The 20412-nt window shown below is 39.3% G+C and overlaps 1 protein-coding gene across 1 annotated transcript in view; it reads left to right on the top strand.

The window, feature by feature from the left end:
* The window catches only part of PIWIL2 (piwi like RNA-mediated gene silencing 2), a 1312150-nt gene that overhangs the window by 311941 nt on the left and 979797 nt on the right, over positions 1–20412 (top strand). The window contains exon 6 of the mRNA XM_053719412.1: positions 14530–14643. Within this exon, the coding sequence (XP_053575387.1) occupies positions 14530–14643 (114 nt within the window). The remainder of the gene's footprint in view (positions 1–14529; positions 14644–20412) is intronic.

The following is a 20412-nucleotide window of genomic DNA, read 5'->3' on the forward strand; positions in this document are numbered from 1 at the left end:
TTCCATCCGGATCTGAAATCCTTAAATTTAAAGGTATGGAGATTGAACGCTTGATTCTTGGTCAAAGAGGTTTCTCTGACTCCGTGATTAATACTATGTTACAGGCTCGTAAATCTGTATCTCGAGAGATATATTATAGAGTCTGGAAGACTTATATTTCTTGGTGTCTTTCTCATCATTTTTCTTGGCATTCTTTTAGAATACCGAGAATTTTACAGTTTCTTCAGGATGGTTTAGATAAGGGTTTGTCCGCAAGTTCTTTGAAAGGACAAATCTCCGCTCTTTCTGTTCTTTTTCACAGAAAGATTGCTATTCTTCCTGATATTCATTGTTTTGTACAAGCTTTGGTTCGTATAAAACCTGTCATTAAGTCAATTTCTCCTCCTTGGAGTTTGAATTTGGTTCTGGGAGCTCTTCAAGCTCCTCCGTTTGAACCTATGCATTCATTGGACATTAAATTACTTTCTTGGAAAGTTTTGTTCCTTTTGGCCATCTCTTCTGCTAGAAGAGTTTCTGAATTATCTGCTCTTTCTTGTGAGTCTCCTTTTCTGATTTTTCATCAGGATAAGGCGGTGTTGCGAACTTCTTTTGAATTTTTACCTAAAGTTGTGAATTCCAACAACATTAGTAGAGAAATTGTGGTTCCTTCATTATGTCCTAATCCTAAGAATTCTAAGGAGAAATCGTTGCATTCTTTAAGCTTCTGCCATTTCTTTGGCATCTTGGTTGAAATCTTTAATTCATCTTGCCTATGTTGAGTCGGGTAAAATTCCGCCTCAGAGAATTACAGCTCATTCTACTAGGTCAGTATCTACTTCCTGGGCGTTTAGGAATGAAGCTTCGGTTGACCAGATCTGCAAAGCAGCAACTTGGTCCTCTTTGCATACTTTTACTAAATTCTACCATTTTGATGTATTTTCTTCTTCTGAAGCAGTTTTTGGTAGAAAAGTTCTTCAGGCAGCGGTTTCAGTTTGAATCTTCTGCTTATGTTTTTCGTTAAACTTTATTTTGGGTGTGGATTATTTTCAGCAGGAATTGGCTGTTTTTATTTTATCCCTCCCTCTCTAGTGACTCTTGTGTGGAAAGATCCACATCTTGGGTAGTCATTATCCCATACGTCACTAGCTCATGGACTCTTGTTAATTACATGAAAGAAAACATAATTTATGTAAGAACTTACCTGATAAATTCATTTCTTTCATATTAACAAGAGTCCATGAGGCCCACCCTTTTTTGTGGTGGTTATGATTTTTTTGTATAAAGCACAATTATTCCAATTCCTTATTTTATATGCTTCGCACTTTTTTTCTTATCACCCCACTTCTTGGCTATTCGTTAAACTGATTTGTGGGTGTGGTGAGGGGTGTATTTGTAGGCATTTTAAGGTTTGGGAAACTTTGCCCCTCCTGGTAGGAATGTGTATCCCATACGTCACTAGCTCATGGACTCTTGTTAATATGAAAGAAATGAATTTATCAGGTAAGTTCTTACATAAATTATGTTTTTAGTGGCTAATTTTAAAATAATCTCCTGGAACGTGGGAGGTATTACCACCCCCATTAAAAGGAAATCAATCCTCACCCATTTGAGAAAGACTGATGCCGACATAGTATTCCTCCAGGAAACTCACCTAACCCTGGAGGAAGCCATGAAGCTCAGAACATCTTGAGTGAAAAAAGTCTTTGCCTCACCAAGCTCTGGGAGGAAAAGAGGGGTGGCTATATTAATGAGGAAGAAGATCAACACTGAAGTCATTCAACTATGGCCGGACCCAGAGGGGAGATTTGTGATGTTAAAAATTAAAATTAATAAATCAGTATTAACGCTTTGCAACATTTATGCACCCTATGTTCTTGACTTAGAGTTTTGGAATTTGTTACAATCAAAAGTTCTCTTCCACTCTGAAGAATATCTGATACTTGGAGGGGACTTTAACATGGCCCCACACTATCTCTTGAATAGATGTTGGCAGAACATTAAACAACTAAAACGCAAAAAGGATAACTTAGAAAATAAATTGCTCACTAAGATTATGCATAATTTGGACATTAGGGACATCTGGAGAATCCAGAATTCTGATGCAAGAGACTTTACCTGCTTATCTAAAGCCCACAAAACGCTATCAAGATTCGATTTATTTTTAATTATTATTATTATTATCGGTTATAATTGATGAAAGACTATGTACACAGAAAGTAAAAGCTGAAATAATGCCTATCTTTCTATCAGATCATGGACCTGTTTCCTTCGTTTCAGATGAATCATCCTAAATCCAAATTTTTACGATTTTATTTTCCTTCCTTCCTTGCTTCTGACTTAAAATTCAAGAGCTGGCTTAAAAACAAATTTAACGAGTACGCCTATTTTAACCATGAACACATAGATTGCCCAGTACTGTTCTTGGAAACCGCAAAAGCGGTACTGAGAGGTGAAATCATTGCATATAACTCCATGGTAATTAAGAAACTTAAATTGATAGAGAAAAAACAACTAAATCAGTAACAAATTCTTATAATCGATTTCTGCTTGAAAGAAGCTCAACTAATCGGGCAAATGACAGAGACGCATTTGCAATATATCAAGAAACTCAAAAAGACTTAAAACTGCAAACCAAATTATATAGGTACGGAAATAAGTCTGGAAAACTTCTGACTAAACTGGTAAAAAGAAATAAAAATCACCCTTAATTGAGAATCTCCAATCTATGGGGAAATCTCTTTCTAAACCTGAAGAAATAGCTGAGGTCTTTGTTAAATATTATGAAGAATTATATGCCTCCAGAAACTCAGACTGATCTCAATCTGATGATTTTTGGAGCAAAATCACTTATCCTACACTAACACCTGAATCAGTAGAGATGCTCAATGCTCCAATTTCTGTAGAGGAAATAAAGTCATATCTGACCTTGCTTTGAACAAAGCAGCAGGGCTTGATAGGAGGTTACCCAACAAGTTCTATAAAATCTTATCTCCAGAAATGTCATGTTATCTTTGTAAACTGTATAACTTTATGTATATTAATGGCAAATCAGTGCCTACCTCCTTCTCTGCTTCATTTACAACACTAATCTTGAAGAGTGGGATAGATCCCACTCAGAAAGAGTCTTATAGACCAAATAGCTTTACTAAACTCAGACTACAAGGTATTTACTTCAATCCTTGCTCAGAGACTTCAGGTATCTCTTGTTAATATTATTCACAAAGACCAAGCCTGAATCTTAAATACGCAAAACTCTTCAGCGAAAATAAGAGAAGCCTTGGTCATCACAGAGTTTTTCGGTAACATTGCCACATCTAAACAGGGGCGAAGAGACAACATCCCTCATCTGGCTGTCATTTCAATTGATGCAGAGAAAACATTTGACTTGGTACATCATGACCATCTTTTTTTCTCGCTAACTAAATATGGCTTTAGAGGTGGTTTTCTTAATTTTATTAAAAGCTTTTACAATCAACCTCATACGAAACTGATAGTCAATAACACTCTGTCCTTACCAATCACCTTAGATAGAGGAACTCGCCAGGGATGTCCCCTCTCCTTTTTATTCTCTGTATTGAGCCATTAGCAATTATGATCAGACATCGACTAGAAGGTATCAAAATAGGCAAACAGGAGCTGACAATTGCACTATACGCCGATGATATACTTATATATATCTATATATTTTAACGTTCTTTAAGGAGAAACTTAGAGGGTGGCAAAACTTACCGTTATCTATCTCCAGACGAATTGCTTTATTCAAGATGGTTCTCTTCCCTAAGCTGCTTTATATCTTACAGAACACCGCAATATTATTAATAGAGAGGGATATTCGACTATTAAATAGTATGCTCAGAAAATTTATATGGCAGGATAAAAGACCTAGGATAGCGCTTTTTAAACTATCTCTTGCAAGAAATTACGGAGGCCTTGCTCTTCCAGATATACGATTATATAATCTCGCCGGTCTGGCACGCATAGTGGCAGGTTGGATTTTTTCTAAGGACTACGTTCTGAATAATGCACTTGAGGAAAGTATATGTGAACCATATCTTCCTCGAGCATTAATTCACTGTGAGCCGAAGGAGCTACCAAACGAGATTAAGAGACTCAAATCCAATCTTTACCCAATAAAGGCTTGGTGGAAGATAGGGAATCTTTTATCAGAAAACTGCAGGGTCTCTCAATATCTTCCTCTGATTGGAAACCCAAATTTTAAAGCTGGTTTAAATGCAGCAGTTTTTAAAAAAAATTGCATATCCTAGGGCTGGATAGGATAGTGCACCTCATTGACCAAGAGAAAAACGTTAACACATTTGAGGACCTTAAAAATGAATTTCATCTTATCAATAAAGAGTTCTTTGCATACCTGCAGATAAGGCACTATACGCTAGAATTAATAAAGGAAGCCAATCGGTGTTGGGCTTTGGGCAATCTGGAAAACTGGCTAACCTTGCTCAAGAAAGGACGTATGTCTATTACTCCTTGCTATTATCTCCTGGGATCCAGTAAGGGAATCCCCACTCTTGGAAAAATTGCTTCTGGCTGAAAGTTGATGTTACCACAAAATAGCATTTACCCTAAATTTATACAAGCATCCATTTATAAAGTTTACTACTCTCTCAGCAACATGGAGAGATGCACACCTCAAATTACTTCATAAATTCTATTACACTCCTGAAAAAGGTCATAAACTGAGGAATAAGTTTTAATAAATGCCCCAAATGCTCTTTCATAGCCGCAGATCTTTTGCACATGCTCTGGAACTGCCCAAGGATCAAACACTTCTGGTGGAAGTTAGAATTTTGGCTAAACTCAGCACTTAACTCCCCTCTGGCATTAACACCGATTGAGGTTTTATTTTGCTTAAAAAATCAGGAGGGACATCAACCCAGTGAAAAATTAATAATTCTATCTGTCTTGGCAGCCAGATATTTAATTTTAAAAAAATGGAAAACAAGAAAGACTCCAAGTATCCCAGAGGTCAAGAACTAATTGAAGAAGCAATGCATATTAGAACAACGGGACACTAACATAGATAATGAACTAGACATCAGACAATTTTTCAGCAAATGGTGGGCACCCTTTATTAAGTCACTCCCGACTACTGAGATTGACTATATAATCTTCCCGTTTAGAAATTCAGAGATGATACTTCTAGGTATATGGTAATTATCAATAAGGATAGCTTAAGATGAAGAATAGGTATATGACGCTTGTCCCCCCTTAGTTCCTTTCCTTTTTTTTTTTTTTTCCCCCTTTATTCAAATTATTTTTCTCTTGGTTTGGGATAATTGTTGTAGGTAAGAGAGTATTATTGAAGATTCAGCAGTACAAGATAGAAATTTAAGGCTGCTTTCTGTTAATTTTTTAAACAATGTCAATTGTGACTTAAACTTTGTTTATGTTATAAAATGTTTTGTTTGATATGATTATATCTATTACTGGCCTTGCATGGCGGAAAAAAAACAAACCCCCCCCCCCCAACTTTTTGTTTAAAACTTTATGCTGCTGTGCTTAAAATAAATGAATATATATATATATATATATATATATATATATATATATATATATATTTTTTTTTATATATATATATATATATATATATATATATATATATATATATATATATATATAAATTGCATGCCCTTTTTGAATCATAAAAGGTTTTTTTTGGACTTGACTGTCCCTTTAAGTTACTGTCTTGGAAGGTTCTTTTTTTGTTGGCTATTGCATCGGCACACAGAGTATCTAAATTGTCGGCCTCACAATATGAGCCTCCTTATCTGTTTTTGTCACGCTGATGAAGCTGTTCTTCGCAATAGTTTGGGATTTCTTCCCAAGCTTGTGTCTACCCGTAACATCAATCAGGAAATAGTTGTTCCTTCTTTGTGTCCTAAACCTTCTTCTCCTAAGGAAAGGTTACTTCATAATTTGGATGTGGTTCGAGCTTTGAAGTTTTATCTCCAGGCTACAAAGGATTTCAGACAGTCTATATCTCTTTTTGTGGTGTATTTAGAGAAGCACAAGGGGCAATGAGCCTCTTCAACTTCTTTCTCCTTTTGGTTGTGGAGCATGATTCACTTGGCCTATGAGACAGCGGGACATAAGCCTCCTCAGAGGATCACTGCTCATTCAACTAGAGCTGTGGCTTCTTCTTGGGCCTTCAAGAATGAGGCCTCTATGGAGCAGTTTTGTAAGGCAGCTACCTGGTCCTGCTTACATACCTTTAAAAAGTTTTACAAATTTGACGGAAGCAATTTTTGGGAGAAAGGTTTTACAGACTGTGGTACCCTTAGATTAGGGTTCACCTTCTTGCCCTCCCTTTTTTTTCATTCAGTGTCCTCTGGAGCTTGGGTATTTTTTCCCACAAGTAATGAATGAAGCTGTGGACTCTCCTCCCTTTAAATGGAAAATATAAATGATGCTAACCTGATAATTTAATTTCCATCGTGGGGAGGAGAGTCCACGGCTCCCGCCCGTTGCTCCCGTGGGCGGACCTAAAATGGATAATTATCTTCTGGGACCATTTATACCCTGATATTTATCCTACTGTTCCTTGTTCCCTCGGCAGAATGACTGGGGAATGAGGGAAATGGGGGAAGTATTTAAGCCTTTGGCTGGGGTGTCTTTGCCTGGTGGCCAGGTTCTTAATTCCCACAAGTAATGAATGAAGCTGTGGACTCTCCTCCCCACGATGAAAATTAAATTATCAGGTAAGCATAATTTATATTTCTTTCTTAATGACACGGTGATTCCACGGATCATCTAATTACTATTGGGAATATCACTCCTGCCCAGCAGGAGGCGGCAAAGAGCACCACAGCAAAGCTGTTAAATATCACCCCCCTTCACTCCAAACCCAGTCATTCTCTTTGCCTACGTTAGAGCAAGGAAGTGGTAAAGTTTAGGTGTTAGTAACAAGATTCTTCAAGCAAGATTTTATCATTTTTAAGTGGTGCAATATTGTGCTGCTTTGTCCTAGGGTATAGTCGTAGTCCATATCAGTCTCTTCAGTCGAGCAGTGGTGGCTTTCAAGCAATGGGAACTTGTGGGGTATAATCGTCACTGTGCTTCCCATATATTTAATGCTGCCCTAACTTCAAAAGCCTGATTTAGATTACTGAGTCTTTGCGTTTTTTTTCCACAGGTCCATGTGAGTGAACATGCCTCTCAAACCTAGTGAGCTGCCTTACTGCCGGGCAGATTTCTAAAGGTAAGTGCTAACTTTTTATTATAGTGAGTAAGAAATGTCGCTGACACAGTCGTGGCTATTCCGAATGCACCCTCCCAGAAATCTGAGGAGTGAGATACTTAGGTTGCATATGAGGGTGAAATCTAATACTCAGATTCCATCTGCTGATACTGAAGTTGTATCCTTCAGATTTAAGTTAGAACACCTCTGTTTGTTACTTAATTTGTTTTTGGCTACCATTGACGACTCCAACACTGCTGTCGTAGTCAATCCTAAGAAGTCTAGTAAACTAAACAAGTACTTTGATGTACCTTCCATGGTGGAGGTTTTCCCTGTACCAGATTGAGCTACAGAGATTATTGCTAAGGAATGGGAGATAACAGGTATCCCTTTTTCTCCATCCCCTATATTTAAGAAGATGTTTTCTATAGCAGACTCTATCAAGGAGACTTGGCAGACGGTCGCTAAGGTGGAAGGTGCAATTTCCACTTTATCTAAGAGGACCACTATTCCCATAGAGGATAGTTGTTCCTTTAAAGATCTGATGGATAAGAATTTGGAGGGGTTGCTCAAGAAGATGTATGTACATCAGGGTTTACAATGGCAACCTGCGGTGTGTATTGCTACTGTCACTAGTGCGGCGGCATACTGGTTTGATTTCTATTCGGACAAACACTCCCCTCAAAGACATCCAGGATAGGATCAAGGCCCTTAAGTTGGCCAATTCCTTTATTATGGATGCTTCCCAACAGGTTATTAAGCTAGGAGCAAAGATTTCCGGGTTTGCCGTACTGGCCCGCAGAGCCTTATGGTTAAATTCCTGGTCTGCGGATGTGTCTTCTAAGTCTAAGCTTTTGGCGATTCCTTACAAGGGTAAAACCTTGTTTGGGCCTGGATTGGCGGAAATTATTTCTGACATTACGGGAGGAAAGGGTAATTTCCTCCCTCAGGATAAGAGGAATAAGCAGAAAGGACGGCAGAGTAATTTTCGTTACTTTCAAAACTTCAAGGGTAAGCCCTCCTCTCCCTCTACCATGCAGGAACAGTCCAAGCCTTCCTCGAGGTCCAACCAGTCTTGGAACAAGGAAAAGCAATCTAGAAGCCTGCAATTGACTCAAAGTCAGCATGAAGGGACTGCCCCTGATCCGGGACCGGATCTTGTGGGGGGCAGTCTTTATTTCTTAGCTCAGGCTTGGGAACAAGCAGTTATGCATGCTCAGGCAGTGGAACAGAGATTATGCGGATCTGTCTCCACGATTACATCTGAATCAGGAGACAAGGGATTCCCTTCTTTGGTGGTTGTCTCAGGATCATCTCTCCCAGGGAACCTGCTTCCGCAGACCCACCTGGGTAATGGTGACATCGGATGCCAGCCTACTGGGATGGGGAGCATTCTGGGGCTCTCTAAAGGCTCAGGGGACATGGACTCGGATGGAGTCTGTTCTACCCATAAACATTCTGGAGCTGAGAGCAATCTTCAATGCTCTTCTGGCCTGTACTCAGTTTGCTTCGGCCCGGTTTATCAGGTTCCAGTCATACAACATAACTTGGTGGCTTACATCAACCATCAGGGGGGAACTCAGAGTTCCTTGGCCATGACAGAGGTAGCCAAGATAATTCAGTGGGTGGAGAACCACAACTGCTGTCTGTCTGCAATCCACATTCCAGGAGTGCACAACTGGGTAGTGGATTTCCTGAGCAGACAGACTTTTCACCCGGGGAGTGGGAACTCCATCTCAAATTGTTTTCCAGCTTGATTCTCAAATGGGGACAGCCGGATCTGGATCTCATGGCATCTCGGCAGAATGCCAAACTCCCGAGGTACGGGTCAAGGTCAAGGAACCCCCAGGCAGTACTGATAGATGCTCTGGCGGTCCCATGGTCCGTGGACTCACCGTGTCATTAGAAAGAAAACAAAATTTATGCCTCCTGATAAATTTATGTATTTATTGACACAGTGAGTCCACGGCCAGCCCTGTTTTCTTAAAGACAGTTTTTGTTGGTATGTTATAAACTTCAGACACCTCTGCACCTTGTTGCTTCCTTTCTCTCCTTTTGCTTCGATCGAATGACTGGGGTTAAAGGGAAGGGAGGTGATATTTAACAGCTTTTCTCTGGTGCGCTTTGCCACCTCCTGCTGGGCAGGAGTGATATTACCAATAGTAATTAGATGATCCGTGGACTCACCGTGTCAAGAAATAAATAAATTTATCAGGTAAGCATAAATTTCATTTTTTCACTGCCCTTTGGTATAGCTTTCACCCTGACAATTTTCACAAAGGTCTTTAGAGCCTTCCTTGCAGTGGTCAGACTACAGGGAATTTCTGTTGTGCCTTACCTGGACGATATTTTGGTTCAGACAGCATCTTTTTATTGAGCAAAATTTCATTCGGAGACTCTACTCTGATGTCTTCAGAAGTAAGGTTGGAATGTGAATTTGCAAAAAAGTTCACTTGTTCCAAGCGCAAGGTTTTTTTTAGGAATTGTAATAGATTACTTTTGTATGAGCATTTCTCCCATAGATCTCCGGAGGGAAAAGTTCCATTCAGCCTGTCCTCTTCTGCAGTCCACCTCTCAGCCTTCTCTGGCTCAATGCATGGAGGTGGTTGGTCAAATGGTGGTAGCTTTGGATGCTATTCTGTTTACCCATTATCATCTGAGTCCTTCACAGTTATGCATACTAAAGCAATGGAATTGGAATTATGCAGCTTGTCTCAAGTCATCCATATAGATCCAGGGATGAGAGAATCTCTTGGTGGCTTCACCCAGAACCGATTCTTCTGGGCAGAAATTTTCTTCATCCTTCCTGAGGGATTATAACTACTGACGTGAGTCTGAGGGGTTGGGGACATGTTTGGGGGTTCTCTGAGGACTCAGGGAACCTGGAGCTCAAAATAAGTTAATGTTCCTATAAACATCCTGGAGATGAGAAAAAATGTCAATGCTCTTCTGGCATGACCTTAGTTCCAGCCGCTTTATTCTCTTTTAGTCGGACAACATCACAATAGTAGCTTACATCAATAATCAGCGGAAATTGCAGTTCCCTGGCGATGAAGGAAGTCTCTCGCATTCGTCAGTGGGCAGTGACTTAACATTGTTGCTATTTACATTTATGCATTGAAAACTGGGAGGCAGGTTTCCTAAGCAGACAAACTGTGCACTTGTGGGAGTGGTCTCTCAATTTTAAAGTGTTTGGCAAGATAACCAGCAGGTGGGGTTGTCCGAACAAAGACTCAATGGCGTCTTGACTCAATGCCAAACTGTTGCGATACGGCTGAAGGTCCAGAGATCCTTGAGTTGAGTTAGTAGATGCCTTAGCAGTTCCTTTTGGAACTTCTCCAGTGGTGCAGTTACCTCATGTAATTTCTTGGATCAAGCAGTAGGGGATATCTGTAATTCTTCTAGCTCACCACATCACATCATCACCACACCGGACTTGGTATGCGGACATAATGAAAATATTGTCTACTTCTCCTTGCCTTTTAACACTGAGATCGGACCTTCTATTTTATGGTCTGTTCTTTTATCAAAATCTAGAATCTCTGAGGTTGACTGTGTGAAGATTTAATGCTTAGTTTTGTCTCAGACACTATTCCCTGAGTCTTTTATTTATACTTTAGTTGAGGTAAATGTGCAAAATATTTCTTATGCTGATAACCTATAGGTTAGATTTTATAACATCCTGTATTTATGAGTTGTTTTTTTATAGGACTTTTAGACAGCTGTACACCACAGCACATTCTTTTGTGATCGACAGTGTACCAGATTTACTATAATATGTGCACATTTTATATTGTACTGGGCATAATGACACTATTAATACTTAATTATAAGTTAATTAAGCATTGCACTCCCACCATTGCTGGGATATGTAAATACACATTTTTTTATGCTTGCATTTTATATACTGTTGTAGTTTTCATGCTTTGTAATATTATTTGCATTTTGTACATTATGCAAGTTTTTTTTTTTTTGTACACTTATTAGGGTATACAAATGGCTAAGACCTATCTGTGCATTGTATGTCCAGCGGCACAACTACTAATTTTCACTTAGAATTCCTGTCTCTGTAGATATGTAAGGCATTACATATTCTATACTATTATTGCACTTATCTCTATAGTATATACCCACAAGGGATATACCTTTCATGCATTGTACTCTGCAGGTTTATATCTTAATGCTGGATTTATTCGTTTTTTTAATACAACAGTGGAGAACCTTTAGAGATAAGATCTATTGGTATCTCTTTTCTATCTATGTTATTTATCCTTTATATATATATATATATATATGCACATATGTTCTTTCATGCAGATATTGAACATTGATCAATAATATTGTCTCCCTAAATATATACACAGTCTCTGCTTTCCTGGATATGAATTTACAAGTATCCAATGTGTACCTTTTGAACTATATAAGCTGCTCCTTTAGTTCATAAAGCTACATGGCAATATAAATATGTGTAAATACTTAAGTTGGTATATGTATACCACTGCTACTACTTATATCATGTACAGATTCCATAAACTTTGTTTAAGTTAATATTTTTTGGATACATCAGGAAAAATATTTTGGATATCCATACTGATTCTCTTTGTCCTTCAAGAGATCAAGAGTTGTTTTCTTTGAATCAGTCCTCCTTATCACCAGCGGGCCTATCTTATGTTACCAAAGATTCTTCTGAGGCAGCAGCCTTTATATACGGATTTGGAGGACAGTGCATTAAATTATTCCCAGTTCCGTTGTAACCTCAGGGTCAAAAGTTTTTTTAGCCCTATTGGTTGATTGTCCAAAGGGATTTACAGTCCTATTCCGGATTAACATCCCTAGATATGTTGGTCAGGCTTCCCACTGGTATATTTGTAACATTTATCATTGTTTTTTTACCCTTTATCCAGATGGTCAATATATGGCTAGTATAGACCTCTAGGATCTTACCTGCACATCCCTATACATAGGGATTCTTTTCGGTTTCTGAGGTTTGCATATCTGCAAAACTTTGCCAGTTTTTCACCCTTGTTGGATTAATTTTTTACACTTCTCAGATTCAGTTGCTCCTTATATGAATGTTTTACTACTGCCAGCTTATTTCCTGTTTATAGCTATTGTTTATACTCTCCAGTTTTTATCTTAATTTAAGACCGTGGATGGAGTATTGATGTACACCAATGGCTCATTATATTCTGCTATGAAGTTAGCATTTATAGGAGTCATATCAAACTCAATCCTTCTGCATCTAGTTTCCTGACGGAACTCTACAATGTAGGATTTAGAAGGTGTTTCTCTTCCTACCTTGCACTACCTTAAGTCGGTATCAAAGTGCATGGTGGCTGGGGGACTTGTGGTAGCTTCTTCAGACAGTTTATTTGCCCCCTTTTTTTTTGAGACCTCTTTAATGGTTGCTACTTCATTGGTCAAAAAATGATTTACATTTGACATGCATATTGCTTTAGGTTTTCCGTCAGTCAATATTTTTTTTTGAGGACCTAGAGAGTCTGATTTTGACCCTTGGCACCTCCTTTCTTTGTCAGTCTTGGCCTATAGTGTCAACGGATGCCAGTCTCTCTGGCTGATGGGCGGTCTGGGTTTCTCGAAGAGTGCAAGGAATTGGCTTTCTTTTATAGGCAAGGTTACCAATTAACATTCTGGGTTTGGGTTCTCAGCCCTGATCCCTATTGAAGGAGAAAAAGGTTATCTGTTTCCAGTTGGATAACAAATCGACAATGTCCTAAATACATTATCAAAGGGAATATCTGCAGTTCACTGGCCATGCAGGAAATGTCTAAACCCTGTCTTAGGCAGAGATTATGTTTTGCTCCATATTAGCAATTTACACACCAGGTGTGAAAAACTGGGAAGTGGATCATCTCCGCAGTCTATCGGTCCATTCAAGAGAGTGGTCTCTCCATTAGGACATTTTCACTTAGAGATCAAAATGAGGTTACAGGACATATATCTGATGCTCTTTCATTTAAATAATATGCTTCCAAACTATTGTGCGAGATAAAAAAAAATCCAAAGGCTATTTTCAATGGCATGGACCTTGACCACCTAGTTTTGAGACAGAGTTTTCTCGGATTCGACAATTGAATCTTTGATGCAAGCCAGAGAACATGTAACAGAAGGAATTTATTACTGTATTTGGAAGGCATACATTGAAGTTTTTTTTTTTTCCAGAAGGTTTTCTGGGTATTCCTTTAGGATTCCTAGAATTCTTCAATTTTTATCATGATGGCCTTGACAAGGGTTTTTCACTCATTTCTAAAAGATCAAATTTCTTTTTTATCTTTTCTTTTTCTTTTTCGTAGGAATTTGGGCTAAACAAAAGTTTTAAGCAATGCATTCAATTACCTTCAAATGCACTCTTACTATTAGCAATCTCTTCAGCAAGGAAAGTTTCTAAGTTGTTAACCTTCTGTTGTGATCTGCCTTTCTAATTATTCACAAGTAGAATGCTATACTTTGTACTAAATATGATTTTCTCCTAAGGTATTTTTAAAAGAAAACACCAATCATGAAATGTTTGTTCATTCAGTGTGTTCATATCCTGCTTACTTTGAGTAGCTGCTATTACATAATCTTGAGGTACCCAAACTTTTGAAGGTCTATCTCCAAGCTTCTAAAGATTTCAGGCAATCTTTTTTAGTCTTTAGTTTTTTTTTACTACTCTGTGACTCGTAAGGACCAGAAAGCTACTAAAGTAGCATTGGCCTCTTGGCTCAAATAAGTGATTCACAAGGCTTACTTGAAGGTGGGAATTTCACCTCCTATTGTATTCAGCTCTTCTGCAAGAGCAGTTGTATCATTGTGGGTTTTTAAAAATGATGCATCTTTTGAGCATATTTTATTACTTTGAGGTTTTGCTTCTTTGCAAGCAGCTTTTGGCAGGAAAGTCTTTCAGTCCTCATTGTTGTCCAAATCAGAACTGCTAGAAAAAATGTCCCGCCCTTTCTGTAACATACAGGTTATTATTCTGTATGTTATGGGGGATTGTGAACCATCATCATTTTATGAAATAAATAAAAAATTATGCTTACCTGATAAATTATTTTATTTTGAAATGATGATGGTCCACTTGCCCCACTTTTTTCAATGTTTGTGCAACAGTTGTAATGACACCTCTACAGACTCTGTTTCGTCTTTTATACGTATATATTTCCTATTCTCTACTCGGCTATACGTTAAACTAGGGAGAAGTGGGAGGTTTTTGAAGCTCTGATATGGGTTTTTGACCTTCTTCTAGTGGCAGGAAACATATTCTATATGTCATAAAGGACTGTGGACCATCATCATTCTGAAAGAAAATAATTTATTTGCTAAACATACATTTTTGTTTTTTCTACTTTCAGACTGCAGGTTTGGCCGGGATATGTAGCAAGCATTCGAAGGACAGACGGTGGTTTATTTCTTTTAGCAGACATATCTCACAAGATTATTCGTAATGATTCAGTGTTGGACGTTATGTGAGTATAATTTTTATATATATTCTCTTTATTGGAAAAAATTATTCAGCAAAACAAAACAATAAAGGTTTGTTGCAAGATTTATTCCATTGTTTCATACAAATTTGTTCAAAGGTGCATTCTATCTAAAGTTCCTAAGCAACCTCTAGTGGTATAAATCTTTCCATCTGCTCAATGTCCTTGGTAAGTCCACGAATACCAGCTGAAATGTACATATAGTTGCAAAACAATTACCTTTTCTCTTGTAAGGTGTATCCAGTCCACGGATCATCCATTACTTGTGGGATATTCTCCTTCCCAACAGGAAGTTGCAAGAGGATCACCCACAGCAGAGCTGCTATATAGCTCCTCCCCTAACTGCCATATCCAGTCATTTTTTTGCAACTCTCAACAAGCATGGAGGTAGTAAGAGGAAAGCGGTGAAATGTAGCTGTTATATTGCTTCAATCAAAAGTTTGTTATTTTTAAATGGTACCGGAGTTGTACTATTTTGTCCCAGGCAGAAAAATAGAAGAATCTGCCTGTGATTTCTATGATCTTAGCAGGTTGTAACTAAGATCCATTGCTGTTCTCACACATGACTGAAGAGAGATGTAACTTTAACCGGGGAATGGCGTGCAGGTTATCCTGCTTTGAGGTATGTGCAGTTAAGATTTTTTCTAGAAGATGTGAATGCTAGAAAATGCTGCTGATACCAAATTTATGTAAGGTAAGCCTGAATACAGTGATTTAATAGCGACTGGTATCATGCTTACTTTCTGAGGTAATGCTCTTTTATATTTACAATATAAAACGTTTGCTGGCATGTTTTTATATATTCTTTAGTGATAAAACTTTATTGGGGTCTAGTTTTTTCCACATGTCTGGCTTAAATTTGCCTAGAAACAGTTTCCTGAGGCTTTCCACTGTGTTACTATGAGTGGGAGGGGCCTAATTTAGAGCTTTTTTGCGCAGTAACTTTTACAGACTAAGACACCCAGCTTCCTCCAGGAGTCCCCTGAATGCTATAGGACATCTCTAAAGGGCTCTTAGGCTTTCCAAAATCGTTTGTTTGGGAAGGTTTGGTGTGACTATTAAAAAACGTCTATCTTTTTATGATCCATTTTTTGAACTAAGGGGTTAATCATCCATTTGCAAGTGGGTGCAATGCTCTGTTAGCTTATTATACACACTGTAAACATTTTGTTTGATTTACTGCCTTTTTTAACTGTTTTTCAAATTCTGACAAAATTTGTTTCTCTTAAAGGCACAGTACTGTTTCTTATATTTGCTTGTTAACTTGATTTAAAGTGTTTTCCAAGCTTGCTAGTCTCATTGCTAGTCTGTACAAACATGTCTGACATAGAGGAAACTCCTTGTTCATTATGTTTAAAAGCCATTGTGGAACCCCCTCTTAGAATGTGTACCAAATGTACTGATTTCACTTTAAGCAATAAAGATCATATTCTGTCTTTAAAAAATGTATCACCAGAGGAATCTGACGAGGGGGAAGTTATGCCGACTAACTCTCCCCACGTGTCAGATCCTTTGACTCACGCTCAAGGGACTCACGCTCAAATGGCGCCAAGTACATCTAGGGCGTCCATAGCGTTTACTTTACAAGACATGGCAGCAGTCATGGATAATACACTGTCAGCGGTATTAGCCAGACTACCTGAATGTAGAGGAAAGCGAGATAGCTCTGGAGTTAGACGAAGTACAGAGCATACTGACGCTTTAAGAGCTATGTCTGATACTGCCTCACAATATGCAGAAGCTGAAGAAGGAGAGCTTCTTTCTGTGGGTGATGTTTCTGACTCAGAGAAGATGATGCAACCTGATTCTGATATCTCTACATTTAAATTTAAGCTTGAACACCTCCGCGTGTTACTCAGGGATGTTTTAGCTGCTCTGAATGACTGTGATACAATTGCAGTGCCAGAGAAATTGTGTATACTGGATAAATACTATGCAGTGCCAGTGTGCACTGATGTTTTTCCAATACCTAAAAGGTTTACAGAAATTATTACTAAGGAATGGGATAGACCAGGTGTGCCGTTCTCTCCCCCTCCTATTTCTCCTACATTGGTGTGTCTGGTCCACGGCTTCATCCTTACTTGTGGGATATTCTCATTCCCTACAGGAAATGGCAAAGCTGTCCATATAGCTCCCCCTCTAGCTCTGCCCCCCAGTCATTCTCTTTGCCGCTCTGTACAAGTAACATCTCCACGGGGATGGTAAAGAGTATGTGGTGTTAGTTGTAGTTTTTTATTTCTTCTATCAAGAGTTTGTTATTTTAAAATAGTGCTGGTTTGTACTATTTACTCTGCAACAGAAAATGAAGAAGATTTCTGTTCATGAGGAATATGATTTTAGCACCAGTAACTAAAATCCTTTGCTGTTCCCACGTAGGATTGTTGAACCAGAGAACTTTCAAAGGGGAACAGTTTGCAGGCTTATCTGCTTCAGGTATGATCAGTCACTATTCTAACAAGACCAAGTAATGCTAGAAGACTGTCAGTTATCCCTTAGGGGATAGGTAAGCCATTTCCTTAGACTCAGTAACAGAATTAAGGCTTATAACTAGGGCTCTATGCTGGTTGACACTATTGTGGGCTAAAACGTTTGCTTTTTATCATGTTTAAGTGACTTCAAGTGTTTTTTTTTTTTTTCAAACTTTAAAACACTTTTCTCCAACATAGGTGTGTCCGGTCCACGGCGTCATCCTTACTTGTGGGGATATTCTCTTCCCCAACAGGAAATGGCAAAGAGCCCAGCAAAGCTGGTCACATGATCCCTCCTAGGCTCCGCCTACCCCAGTCATTCTCTTTGCCGTTGTACAGGCAACATCTCCACGGAGATGGCTTAGAGTTTTTTAGTGTTTAACTGTAGTTTTTATTATTCAATCAAGAGTTTGTTATTTTAAAATAGTGCTGGTATGTACTATTTACTCTGAAACAGAAAAGAGATGAAGATTTCTGTTTGTAAGAGGAAAATGATTTTAGCAACCGTTACTAAAATCGATGGCTGTTCCACACAGGACTGTTGAGAGGAATTAACTTCAGTTGGGGGAACAGTGAGCAGACTTTTGCTGCTTGAGGTATGACACATTCTAACAAGACGATGTAATGCTGGAAGCTGTCATTTTCCCTATGGGATCCGGTAAGCCATTTTTATTACAGAGTAAATAAGGGCTTCACAAGGGCTTGTTAAGACTGTAGACATTTTCTGGGCTAAATCGATTCATATATAACATATTTAGCCTTGAGGAATCATTTAATATGGGTATTTTTGTAAAATAATATCGGCAGGCACTGTTTTAGACACCTTATTCTCTAGGGGCTTTCCCTAATCATAGGCAGAGCCTCATTTTCGCGCCGGTATTGCGCACTTGTTTTTGAGAAGCATGACATGCAGTCGCATGTGTGAGGAGCTCTGATACATAAAAAAGACTTTCTGAAGGCGTCATTTGGTATCGTATTCCCCTTTGGGCTTGGTTGGGTCTCAGCAAAGCAGATACCAGGGACTGTAAAGGGGTTAAAGATAAAAACGGCTCCGGTTCCGTTATTTTAAGGGTTAAAGCTTCCAAATTTGGTGTGCAATACTTTTAAGGCTTTAAGACACTGTGGTGAAATTTTGGTGAATTTTGAACAATTCCTTCATACTTTTTCGCAATTGCAGTAATAAAGTGTGTTCAGTTTAAAATTTAAAGTGACAGTAACGGTTTTATTTTAAAACGTTTTTTGTACTTTGTTATCAAGTTTATGCCTGTTTAACATGTCTGAACTACCAGATAGACTGTGTTCTGAATGTGGGGAAGCCAAGGTTCCTTCTCATTTAAATAGATGTGATTTATGTGACACTGAAAATGATGCCCAAGATGATTCCTCAAGTGAGGGGAGTAAGCATGGTACTGCATCATTCCCTCCTTCGTCTACACCAGTCTTGCCCACTCAGGAGGCCCCTAGTACATCTAGCGCGCCAATACTCCTTACTATGCAACAATTAACGGCTGTAATGGATAATTCTATCAAAAACATTTTAGCCAAAATGCCCACTTATCAGCGTAAGCGCGACTGCTCTGTTTTAGATACTGAAGAGCATGAGGACGCTGAGGATAATGGTTCTGATATGCCCCTACACCAGTCTGAGGGGGCCAGGGAGGTTTTGTCTGAGGGAGAAATTTCAGATTCAGGGAAAATTTCTCAACAAGCTGAACCCGATGTGATTACATTTAAATTTAAGTTGGAACATCTCCGCGCTCTGCTTAAGGAGGTGTTATCCACTCTGGATGATTGTGAGAATTTGATCATCCCAGAGAAACTATGTAAAATGGACAAGTTCCTAGAGGTCCCGGGGCCCCCAGAAGCTTTTCCTATACCCAAGCGGGTGGCGGACATTGTAAATAAAGAATGGGAAAGGCCCGGTATTCCTTTCGTCCCTCCCCCCATATTTAAAAAATTGTTTCCCATGGTCGACCCCAGAAAGGACTTATGGCAGACAGTCCCCAAGGTCGAGGGGGCGGTTTCTACTTTAAACAAACGCACCACTATACCCATAGAAGATAGTTGTGCTTTCAAAGATCCTATGGATAAAAAATTAGAAGGTTTGCTTAAAAAGATGTTTGTTCAGCAAGGTTACCTTCTACAACCAATTTCATGCATTGTCCCTGTCACTACAGCCGCGTGTTTCTGGTTCGATGAGCTAGAAAAGGCGATCGATAGTGATTCTCCTCCTTATGAGGAGATTATGGACAGACTCCGTGCTCTCAAATTGGCTAATTCTTTCACCCTAGACGCCACTTTGCAATTGGCTAGGTTAGCGGCGAAAAATTCTGGGTTTGCTATTGTGGCGCGCAGAGCGCTTTGGTTGAAATCTTGGTCAGCGGATGCGTCTTCCAAGAACAAATTGCTTAACATTCCTTTCAAGGGGAAAATGCTGTTTGGCCCTGACTTGAAAGAGATTATCTCTGATATCACTGGGGGTAAGGGCCACGCCCTTCCTCAGGATAGGTCTTTCAAGGCCAAAAATAAACCTAATTTTCGTCCCTTTCGTAGAAACGGACCAGCCCCAAGTGCTACGTCCTCTAAGCAAGAGGGTAATACTTCTCAAGCCAAGCCAGCCTGGAGACCAATGCAAGGCTGGAACAAGGGAAAGCAGGCCAAGAAGCCTGCCACTGCTACCAAGACAGCATGAAATGTTGGCCCCCGATCCGGGACCGGATCTGGTGGGGGGCAGACTCTCTCTCTTCGCTCAGGCTTGGGCAAGAGATGTTCTGGATCCTTGGGCACTAGAAATAGTCTCCCAAGGTTATCTTCTGGAATTCAAGGGGCCTCCCCCAAGGGGGAGGTTCCACAGGTCTCAATTGTCTTCAGACCACATAAAGAGACAGGCATTCTTACATTGTGTAGAAGACCTGTTAAAAATGGGAGTGATTCATCCTGTTCCATTAGGAGAACAAGGGATGGGGTTCTACTCCAATCTGTTCGTAGTTCCCAAAAAAGAGGGAACGTTCAGACCAATCTTGGATCTCAAGATCCTAAACAAGTTTCTCAAGGTTCCATCGTTCAAAATGGAAACTATTCGAACAATTCTTCCTTCCATCCAGGAAGGTCAATTCATGACCACGGTGGATTTAAAGGATGCATATCTACATATTCCTATCCACAAGGAACATCATCGGTTCCTAAGGTTCGCATTCCTGGACAAGCATTACCAGTTCGTGGCACTTCCTTTCGGATTAGCCACTGCTCCAAGGATTTTCACAAAGGTACTAGGGTCCCTTCTAGC

This window comes from Bombina bombina, chromosome 6, assembly GCF_027579735.1.
Source record: "Bombina bombina isolate aBomBom1 chromosome 6, aBomBom1.pri, whole genome shotgun sequence".
Lineage (NCBI taxonomy): Eukaryota > Metazoa > Chordata > Amphibia > Anura > Bombinatoridae > Bombina > Bombina bombina.